The sequence below is a fragment of the Phragmites australis genome, chromosome 17, assembly GCF_958298935.1.
Source record: "Phragmites australis chromosome 17, lpPhrAust1.1, whole genome shotgun sequence".
NCBI lineage: Eukaryota > Viridiplantae > Streptophyta > Magnoliopsida > Poales > Poaceae > Phragmites > Phragmites australis.
This window is the reverse complement of record NC_084937.1, coordinates 25,959,568-25,970,902: the sequence shown is the minus strand read 5'-3', so window position 1 is coordinate 25,970,902 and position 11,335 is coordinate 25,959,568. Positions and strand designations below refer to the sequence as shown.

The 11,335-nt window shown below is 41.4% G+C and overlaps 1 protein-coding gene across 1 annotated transcript; it reads left to right on the top strand.

Annotated features, from left to right (window-relative positions):
- The first annotated feature begins 3,368 nt into the window (after positions 1-3,368).
- On the top strand, positions 3,369-9,948 carry LOC133897675 (uncharacterized). Its single transcript, XM_062338472.1, has 10 exons — positions 3,369-3,619; positions 4,508-4,686; positions 4,772-4,867; positions 5,096-5,590; positions 5,903-6,271; positions 7,702-7,793; positions 7,895-7,941; positions 8,014-8,051; positions 9,261-9,563; positions 9,794-9,948. Exons 1-10 carry the CDS (start codon positions 3,601-3,603, stop codon positions 9,818-9,820), a joined length of 1,665 nt encoding a protein of 554 aa, XP_062194456.1. The 5' UTR covers positions 3,369-3,600; the 3' UTR covers positions 9,821-9,948.
- The last annotated feature ends 1,387 nt before the right edge of the window (positions 9,949-11,335 follow it).

The following is an 11,335-nucleotide window of genomic DNA, read 5'->3' as shown; positions in this document are numbered from 1 at the left end:
TAATTGGTAGGACATCCCAGAAAAATTCACTTAAATATATTGTAACTATAAATCATTACTTGCATAAATACAAGATATCAACTATGCAGCCAGATAGATGAACCATCATTCTGAATGGATAGCTGAAAAATGAAAACCTTCAGGTAGCTGAGCTGCAGCAGCAGGTGAGGTATCTTCAGGAAAATTATCTCATTGCAATATATGAGTTCCAACCGCTCCAAAATAGAAGATTTAGAAAGAATGAGAAGACTAACGTCTGCATGTGTATGCAGTAGCCCATTCGTTCGCACACCCATAATTAGAAAACTACTTAATTAGAAGCGTGCTTTTTCTGGTAAACTACCCGATTAGGAAACCCCGCGCCAGCGCTAGCGCCCGGCAACGTCGTATGTATTCATATCAACATATTAGGAAAAATGAGAAATATAGGATGTATTCACGTATGCATATTAGTCAACACCGGTATGCATTCAGGAATGCTTAACGTGCACACATTATAGAGGAAAGCAAAATGCTTGATTAGGAAAAACATAGGTATGCATTCAGATTTAGCATCCCCTATTTGTGTGTACAAAGATTCATTTATGATCCAACAAGAAATGCACCATCCCTATATTTTACCTGCTCATCCTTCTTAATGCCTCCATCAACTATACAAGATATTACCAGTTAGCTATTCCCTATGATTCAGGGATGAAAATTGCCTCAATTTGCAAAAAGCAAATACATAACACATATAGAGAAAAATTGTTTAATTTACAAGCAAATTTATAACAACTAAGAACACATGTTTGTTTTAATTTTGGCTATCATAGACGAACATGAGAAAAATCATCTCAATTATTAATAAAAATTATAGAAACATTTTCATCTCCTTCATCCTTGTAACCTCAAGGTTTGGGTGTTCAAGGATGGTAAATAGAAAATTGCTTGAATCAACACCTGCTGGACCGTTACTGTCGGAGGATGAACTCCACAAGCAGGGATTCGAAGGGACCCCTTTGAGATTTGACTGGGAGGATGATTCTGAGTCCGCCTCGTACGTGAAATAAATTGGAGTAAATGAGATACATGTGGAATGGATGATCGGGTGCAAGAGGAAGTAAATGCTCAGGGATTTTAGACATATTCGGACCGCACGGAGCGTAATACCCTACTCTTGTGTGTATGTTATAAATGCTCAGGGAATGTCTCTCTGAGGATCTCTTGTGTTACAAGGATGTTTGTCTAAATCTAGAGCTTCGTGAGCTTGTCTTGGTCTTGGAGACTTGCTGTTCGTGCTTGTTCCATTGTCCAGAGTTTTTTCTATGTGTTGCCTCCTCCTTCTCCAGGGAGCCCGCCCCTCTTTTATACCCGTCGGGGCGGGTAGCGTGCCCAGAAAGGATGGCACGAGTTTCAAGGTGCCATAAATGGAAAGCAACCATCATGGGCTGCTGCTTGAGGTGACGGGGAGAGTTGAAAACGCGCCCCCGTCTGATCTTGTCATCATCATTCCGCTTTTCAGCGGGTGCAGCGGGGAGGGCCCACCGGGCAGCCACCGAGCAGCCCCGCGTGCTTGCCCGGTCAGAGCGAGCCTGACACAGCAGGGCAGCAGGCGTTACGCCTCGAGCCCTGCGACGTTATCCCAAGACGCCCCGGATGACGCGCGATGGGACCCGTGCATTGAATGTCCTCACACCTCCCTGCCAGACCATGGTAGGGACTGACAGCAGGCGTGGGGGGAGTGGTTGGAAGTGACAGGCCACGCGCCCTCTTAAATGCAGCATCGGACCTCTCACCAATTGACACCTCGCCGCTGAGCCCTTGCGGGGACCACCGGCGAAGGACTTCTCAGGCCCTCGGGGAACTATGAGTGCTCGGGGACTACTGTTCATAGCCCCGAGCACTCTCTCCCGGATATACTCTTTCTTGGTCCTCGGAGAACTTGGGTGCTCGGGGACCACTATTCATGGCCCCCGAGCGCCCTCTCCCGGAACTTGGCCTTCTTGGGTTATCGAGGAACTTGGGTACTCGGGGACCACTGTTCATGACCCCGAGAACCCTCTCCTGAAACTTGGCCTTCTTGGACCTCGGGGAGATAATCCCCGTGGGAGGGCGCCACGTGGCACTCTGCTGTCCTGGCCTCGGGACTTGGGGACCTCTGGTTTCCATATCACCGACAGTTACGAATTTGACCATTTTCATAGAATATTCTAAGATTTATAGAGTTTAACATAACTGTCACCTAACAAATATATCAATTATAAATAAAAATCAATTACATTTATACATTAGGACTACCTTAAAATTGACAAACGCAATGGCCATATCAACCCAGCATTACTTGTACTACAATGAAAAATATTATAGCCTTCATTGCCTAAAATATAATCCATATTACTGTCCTAAATCTACATCAGGATATCATTATTAAATAAATATGTTACTAGCACCAACAAATTTAATATAATTAATTCGCAATAACTTAATAATTAATATCATTTGATATTAGGAGTCTTGCAAATTTTCAAAAATATAATGTTCATTAAATTTTAAAATTTTAACACAAATACTTCGGTGCTGCATTTTTTGATCCTTAATTTGTTTTATTGTTTTCTGTTGCAAATCACTATTTCTAAGTTACAAATAATTCAATAAATACCGTACTTTAGTGTAACACATAATAATACAATCCTACAATATAATCTTATATAAATCATCTTAACTAGAGTACCGATATCTAATTTTTGCACACATATAAATTTTATTTTCTTAACCTAATACTACAATAATTAATACAAAAATTTCTACCTAAAATAAATATTTACAAACGCCACATTATTTGCTAGTCTCTAATTCAATCTAAATACAAATAGATCGATAGACATACATCTAAAAACACAATAAAAAGAAAAAATTACATCAACGATTCTTCTTCCTCCTCCCTTTCTCCAACCTCCTCCCTTCTTCCTCTCTTCTTCCTCTTTTCTCTTCTTCCTCTTTTCTCTTCTCTCTTCTCCTCTCTGCGTGGTCGCAAACGAGACGTTACGGGAGCAAATGAGACGGCGCGACGTGCAAGTGTAGGGCCGCGGTTATATCCGGATTTTTCGCCGTCTCGTATGGCAAAAATAACCGTACGACGAAAACTGACTCGTAACTGCAGCCATACACCCCAGTGCTACCACCGGTGCCACGTCAGTAATTTTCGTCATACCGTACTGGCGAAAATACTATTTAATGTACGGTACGGTAAAAACAAGATTTTGCCATACGGTAGAACGAATAGGTATTATTTTTGAAATTTCTTTATTTTCGATACTATTTTAGAAATATCCATAAAAAATGTAATATTAAAAAAAAATCGGATTCCAGAAACCCTAGGCTCTCACGCTCTGCCTCTCATCATCGCGAACCCCTAGCTGTCCTCCGGCGAGTAGCGCGCCCCCATCCGAGAACCCCCTTCCACACCACTCCCAGCTCCAATTTAGTTCTTCATCTTGTTATCTGCTTCTACTGCTCCGGGAAAAAAACCAATCTTTTTCTACTGATCCGGGAAAGATTTAATCTTTTTCTAGTGATCCGGGAAAGAAGCAATCTTATTCATATTCAGAAGATTCACTCATGTCGGAATCGGCCTGTGGTAATGCATCAATTTGTAATATTTTGATCACTAGTTCTTTTTTTTAGTTACCATGGGAGTCTGGATGCTGTTGCCTTTTTTCTTGAAAATCATCTGTGAATCGCTAGATCTATTTCTAAGGCGAGGTTCGGAACAGCTATTGGTTACTGCTTTAAAGTTGGGATCAGTATTGTTGGTTAAAGTCTTAAGATCTGGAGCTGTTCCTCACGTAGAAATGTCAAATCTAAACTTTGGACTGAAACCGAGCCTAAGTTGTTGCACCTCGTTTTGTTATCTCATTCTTTAGACCTAGTTGTTACCTACCCACGCCCGGACCTTCTATTTACGTTTTATCTCCACAGGAGGACGTCGAAATGTGTGTATTCTACGAGTTGTATATACGGCGTAGAGTGTTTTTTCTTCCGTTGGTTTGGTGCCGAGCCTTGAAATCTCATGACCCAGCATGAAAAAGAACGAGTTATTGATGGGCATCGGTAACCAGTGAAGTCTGGCATAAATCACACGTTCAACTCTCACTTTTTGTTGTTGAACTGAAACATCAAACTTAGTTTTTGATTGTTCGATTTCCATAGTTTTTATGCATCAGAGTTTCTAGCATTCAGTTCAACTAGTATGTGAGAAGCTTTTTTGTCTGTTCATTTCACATATTACACATAGCATTGTTAGCATATCCAAATGTGGTGAAAATTCAATGTTTTTCTTTTGCAGCATAAGATATGTCTTATGTTTCAGTGACACATACTCCACTTCAGAAATAGAGCCCCATTTTGTATTCATTGTCTTCAGGATCATTGTTTAACCTTTTCTGTGTCTTACATTATATTTCTAACAATAGAAAATTATAATATTGTTTTGAATTTAATTCAAGATCAAACCTCCTTGTTTCAGATGAACAATCAATGGTAAAACTTCAGGCTAGTTCTGCACCAATGGGACAAAGGGAGGCAATGCTTTCTGCTTATCATAGAGATAATGATGAAGGTGAAGAGGGTGCAACCGTAGATAATATGGATCCTTCCCGCCCTTTTCTAGTTATCGAGAAATTAGATTTGCAAACGTTGAAAGAGGTATGGTAACCACTTTCTCAATGATCCTCCCCTCAGCTTCTGTTTTCTTCCCTTAATACCTGGCTCTTGACATTCTCTCTTCCAGTGGAATCGTTTAAGATCTGCTTGGGTCGCCAAGTCCTTACTCGCCATCGCCAAGTCCTTACCAAATGAAATAACCATCCCAGACCCTACCCCAAAGGTTTTTTTTTTCCTTATCTCATTTACAGAATTCAGTTGACAAATCATTCTGTTATACAAGTTATTTCTTATTAATCCTGCAACATTTTAGTTTACTTAAGTTGTCTACTGGAACAAAATGTTTTGCTGTCATAAATGCACGCCAGAGAGAATTTTTTTTATTATGTTTTGTGTTAATCGGATAATTGATTGCCTTTCACCTTTTTCAAATGTGAATGGATCGTTCTAGTGGGTGCATGATGCCTTCTGTGATATACGTCACCGCTTGGGGTCCGTCTTGAAGAAGGACAGTGTCCGGAGCTTCCTCCGATTTTTCCTGAACTCCAAGTGCAGCTTGCATTGGAATCTTAGCATCACCTCAGAAACCTTAACCTTCATGATCAGTTATAATGCCCTGCGGTGTGCGAAAGTTGTATTGGAGGGCAAGGCACCTGAGCTCAATTGTATGCGCGCCAATCCCAACTGCATGAACCCATTTGGATACTTCCCCATTCATGAAGCTGCTGAAAGGTTCTCTGTTGACATGATCAAGTTGCTCTTCCACCATGGTGCATCAGCCAATGTACGCACAGTCGGCAAGAGAGTTATTGAAGGCCTACTCCCTCTTCATGTTGCAGTTGAGAACGCTTGCCTGCACAAGTATCTGGAGGAGAATCTATTTCCTATCCAGGATCATCAGGATTATATCTACAAGCTCATCCATCTGCTGTGCCTACCTGAGATGGTCTGTTTCACTTTCCTCTCTACACTAAGTATTACTTTTGCAGCATGACAAATAAAAAACTGTTTTCCTGTGTTACCTTTTGTAGTTTTTCATGTGTTGAAGCGTGTTATTTTTAATTTAGAGGCAAGGAGTCAGCAATTCCAAATTTCTATTAACTAAATAGATTTTCTTTGGCTCGGAGGTTTGCCCTCATTCATACTTGCTACGATTGGAGGAAACGGGGTGATAAAAATTGGAAGTTATGCAGCACTACTTGCTTGCATACAAATGCTGAAAGGCACTCAGATCTAGTTCCTTGGTGTGTTTTTTCAGAAGATCTTTTTGGATACGACTAGACTGATTGCCGCGGAAACAGATAATCTAGTTGATGAGATCTGGAATTACATGAAGGACGGAAAGCTTCTACAGGCTGCAGTTATACTCCTTGCAGCTCAAGGGCAGATCCGTGGGGGCTTTTTCTCTGAGAGCAACATCAATGGCAATCAGCAAAATGGGTTCAATGTTATCATGCATCGTATAGTGATTCACTTTGTTGACGGGAAATGGGTGAAAGATGAAAATGGAAAGGCACAGGAGCATCTGGACGAGATGAGATTACTTAGTGATTGTGCATTTCTGCTTGTTGATTTAATTTCCCAAGCTGGTGAAGATCTTGATTCGTACATTCAGAAACATTCAGAGGTACAACTTTTTTGTATATTGTGGTTAAAGTGCCTCTTATATCTTTCTTTCACTAAGTATTTTTATATTAGTAGTTTACTACGTAAGTGTTGGCCTTCAAAATTTCATGCCCTAATCTGACCAAGAACGATGATAATTCTCACGTTGATTTGAGGAAAAAAGGAATTATATATGTTCTCTTTGGTAAAACCCTATGATGATGTGGGTCTAGCATGTAGCAGCTGTCGTACCTTACTAGGATCAGCTCCAATAGTAGTTGTTATCCTTAAAATAGATTAGACAAGATTACTATTCTCTGGTTGATTAAAGATGGTATTATTAGGTATGGGATTATGTACTATTGTTAGGGGCTTACCTAGTCTATGTAAGGAGAGGGACATGACACCAGCTGGCAAACAATCCTCATGTAAGTTCTTCTCCCTCACCCCTGTTCCACCTCTTTTCCTATGCTAGTATCCCATCCCCTACAACTCGCCCTGTTATGTACTAGCGTTCATAACAGCTAGCTTCTCAGTGAAGGCAGGTTCTCGAGGAAGCTCGCTCTTCCCAAACAAGGCCTTTAGGGTATTCTGATCAGTTGTTGATATGCATTTTATTGATACTGAGTTCTCAAGTTGATGTATTTATTTGAAAGCCAGGTCTAGATTTGTACGCATTTTTATCAATTATGGTTTGTTTTGTGTAATTTAGAGTACGGAAGTGTAACATTTCATTCAACCTTGGGTTGGAGCCTTTATTTTGTTTGCACTTTTGCTGAAACTTTTTTGCTGCTTTTGTTTTGAGAGGCAGTCTCACTGAAACTGACGAACATTATTTACAGAAATCATCTAGAAATATGTATTAAAACATTATTTAATGTAGTAAACATATGTTAGAGATACAGGCAGCTTCTATATTTTATATAGTAAGTCAGCACAACAAATTTTTATATACAGGGTAACTAGCTGAGTGCTCGTGCGTTGCAACGGAAACACAACAACATAAGCATGTCCATTGGTATCACTTGCTGAAAGAAGAAGAAAACATAATCTGACCTGATGTAAAAACTTGGTTCTTTATGACCAGCGCTCAACTATGTTCCTTTTGAATGGTCTAGATTGCATTCTTTGGATAAATGGATACAAAACCTGAAGAAACTGAGAGATTCCATGAAAACCAAGACGGAATACTTAAGGTCAACTCGAATACGTGTGTCTATGTACTTTATGAAACCAAGCATTCTTACATTTAATGCGATTGCAAACTGTGCTATCACCCTCCTCTGATTCATCTGTTGTAATTACATTCTTTTCCTCCAAAATCTTTTTTTCTTTCATCTCTTTGCCACCTTTGATTATATGATTCTGCTACATGACATGTACCATCAATCTATGTTATCTGTAGATTACCTTTTCATTTTCTTTTTTCTCTATGGCTTAAATGTCATGCAGGTGCCCCATGCGGAGGTCCTCAAACGGGTTTCATCTATTCTTATGGATCGTGGGTTTTGCCCTACTGGAGAAAGCATTGAAGTTGAAAACCTGTACTGCTCTTTCTTTGCATTGCTTCAATATAATAAATTTGTATGCAAATTTGTGGTTAGTTTGTTAATTATTTGACTATTTCTTCCACTTGTTCATGAAGCCGCCCTTACGACTGCAAAATTGCTGACAGAGAGTTTCATGACAAAGGTATGTTGATTGTTTAGGCAACTCTTTCTAAAGTCCACAGAACAATTGCTGAATATTTTTTCCCATGGGCAGTTACAGGAACGGCTCATCTGCATGCTGTCGAGGGAAAGGTAAAGATATTCAAATGTTACCAAACGTTTCTATCTTTGCTTTTTGTTAGCTTTCCAAAGTGCCTTGTTAATTGTAGTGTCCAGCAATACATCAGCTATCACATTATACAGTAGCAACCAGGGAACAACAGCAGGATAATGATTAGAAAGTTAGATTTGGTTGTTAGTTTTCATCTCTTTGTTGCATTAATATCTTAGCAATCCATTGTTACGGATAGCATATATAAGCCACGCCATTATCTCTTAGTTGGAAAGTGGAGTTCCTCATCTCTAGTCTCCTCTGTCCCCAAGGAAGTCGTAGCCGCTCGGCGGTTTTTACAGCAGGTTATCATCTAGACTTAGTTTATGTGAACAGTTCTGAAAGTAATTGGTCACCTAGAGATAAAATGTTCTTGCTTGTAAATATTGTCAGCTTATATTGATTTTCGCTGCTGATTTTTATGCATGCATGGTATTGCGGTAACTTTAGATTTGCAATGGTCTTGTTTTGTTGACCTGTCAGTATGATTAATCATAATCATGTTGCAGTGGAATAGTAAAAGGTGCTAGATATCTGTATTTTTTCCTGTTTGAAAACATTGATATTTTACATCATTTTTAGAACTTTTTTCCCTGTCATGCTAATGTGATTTAGACTAGAATGTTTCCCATCAGGCACTTGACCAAAGAAAAGTGAGAAATAGAATAAAAATAATAATGGAAAAGTATGCAAATAATATTATAATCAGGTCTTGGTCACAATCCTTTTGGGGAAATTGGCTAAATAACACGGTCAAACAGTGTAGATTGCCAAGTAACATCCAATGTGGGACTCGATAAATCGGGCCTGAAAATTATTGTTAGTCTGCAACTAGCATGATCTTTTGACTCTCTTTAGTTTTATTGACAAAACCGATACATCTGAAATTTACTTGGTGCTTGTGAGAAATTCTGATGAAGGAAATTTTGGCGTAATATATTCTTTAGATGCAAATAGCAAAAGAATGTTCCACTTGCTATGTATTTTCCATGCAGCTTGCTAGTTCAGTTGCTTATCATATTGCTTAAGCATGGTACCCAATGCTACACTTTAGTAACAATCGTTGATAGCTAAGTATTACATTTTCCATGACCAATGCAAACACTTTTGAGTCATGTTCTGGTTGATCATGCTGAAATGTGGATGTTTTTGGTTTCATGATGTTTAATCTTTATTTAACCATGGAACAGGCTGTTAGAAAGAAACTACCTACAGGATATGATCCAACATACGAAAGGAGAAGTTATTTCCCATACTGGAGATCAGTGTTAGCATCCCGACGCCTTGTGAGGGTGTATCCATCCTATGCAGCAGGTGAAAGGTCTGTGTTTGATGTTGAACAGCTCCGTTTTCGCTCTAGTAATCCAATGGGCAAAATTTATTCTCCAACAAATCATAATCTTGGTTTGTTGGAAAGAATCCGGCAACTAAAAAGTAATCCTCAATCAATAAGGTGCTTTGGTACTGCTGCATTGACGCTCTTGAGTAGAAAGGTATGTCATGAGTCACTTTTTATGTTGACAAGGGAATAACTAGTGTGATGAGCCTAATAGCTGAAAATATAGATTATACCTCAATAGAATTTTGGTCTAGTTGAATTCATCGAAGTTTACCAAATTGTTTGCTAGGGCTACAAATTCTATAATTGTGTAGTATTGTCCCCTTATTAAGTTGTACGTCCTCTTGCTCTAATCATCTCGTTGTCTTGTTTTTGTTTGCACAGGTGCCTGGTGGCAAGCGGTGCTGCTGATAACCATATTCTTAGTGTCATGCTTGTATTAATCAGGGTTGAACCTTGTATTCAGCTTGAACCTTTAAAGGTAACTGTGGTGTGAGACCTGGACCCAGACATACGTGGTGCTAAAGATGTAAAATGCACACTGTTGTAACACCCAAAATTCAAATTTTTGCAATAATTTAAAACTTTCATAGAAATTAACTCAGGTGTTGCAACTTAGATCAATAGGAAATTAATTTCTAAATTTAACTTGGCCTAGGATAATTGTTTGATGCATTCATACCGTTGTAGATGCAATAAGGTTTTATTGGGTGGAAAAAGTTTGCAAAATTTCGCTAGGTTTTGCCGCTTTAAAACCCCTTTGGAAAATATGCTGAAATTCAATTGAAAAAGGTTTTGGAAATTAAGAAAAAGCGCTCGGGCCGATTCTTTCTCCCTCGGCCCATTTTCCCTCCCATTCTCCTACTCTCGTGGGCCGTCTTCTCTCCCCCCCCCCCCGCGCCGGCCCATCGGCCGAGCCGGCCTGCAGCAGCCCCAGCCGACCTCTTCCGCCGACCCCCCTCTGTCGGGTGGACCCCCCCCCCCCCCCGCGCTGAGCCGCCCGCACCGAGCCGAGCCCCGCCCACACCCTGGCTCCTCTTCTCCTTCCTCCGGCCGCGCCCAAGCTCCAACGGCCGTCGGCCGTTTTCCCTCCTCTCGCGCCCTCTCCTCTCCCAACAACTGCCGGATCCGAGCCCTAAAGCCCCATTAAGTTTCCCCGGCCATTGCCCCCTCATTTCCCCTCTCCATTGCGCGGTAAAAGCAAGAAAAACCGTCGGCCATTAATCCATGGCTGCCGCCCCTTTTCTCTTCCAATTCCTGCCACCCTACTCCTCCTCTCCTCTATTTAAGCCGCCTATTCTCTCCGTGGCAAAGTTCCTCGCATTTTGCTTTAGCTCCCACACTTTTTCCTCGCCGAATTCGTCGTCGCCGGCCTCTTCTTTGCCAACTACGGTGAGGAGCTCCGCCGACACCGTTCTTCATGACCGAACCGCCTCCGGCCAAATTGACCTGTTCATCATCTTCGCAGGACCCTCCAGAGTCGGTTCCACGGTTTGCCGTCGTCTTTCGGTCGCCGGAGCACCCCTTCCGCCGCCTAGCCGACCGCCGCTGCCGTTCTCGTCGTCGCCCGACCACTCCAGCGCCGCTCCGGTCTCCTTGACGCCCGGGGTGAGTTTGCCGCCCCTCCCTCCTTCTCTTCCGCCGCTCGTCAGAGCCTCCCGCTCACCGACGCGTGTTCCCGACCAACTCCGGCCGTCCCCCGGCCCGTAGCCGTCCAGAGCCATCGGTCCTCGGTGGACCATGGACCGAAGGATCTCGGCCGGTCCACCGCTCGGTGGACTCGGTCCACCGCCCTTTTTTTCACAAAATAATTGATGTCCGATTTATGACATCAGCATTGCACAATAAACCCGTTTTCAGTATAAAAATAATCGGTTTTATTCTCTGATAATAAGAAAAATTTGCAGAAACACCCCTGAAACTTCA

Bases quoted from the DNA above. Each gene is read 5' to 3' on its own strand.
- LOC133897675 (XM_062338472.1), top strand. The intron at 4,868-5,095 runs GTTTTTTTTTTC...GGATCGTTCTAG, and splicing joins TCCCAGACCCTACCCCAAAG to TGGGTGCATGATGCCTTCTG. The intron at 6,272-7,701 runs GTACAACTTTTT...AATGTCATGCAG, and splicing joins ACATTCAGAAACATTCAGAG to GTGCCCCATGCGGAGGTCCT.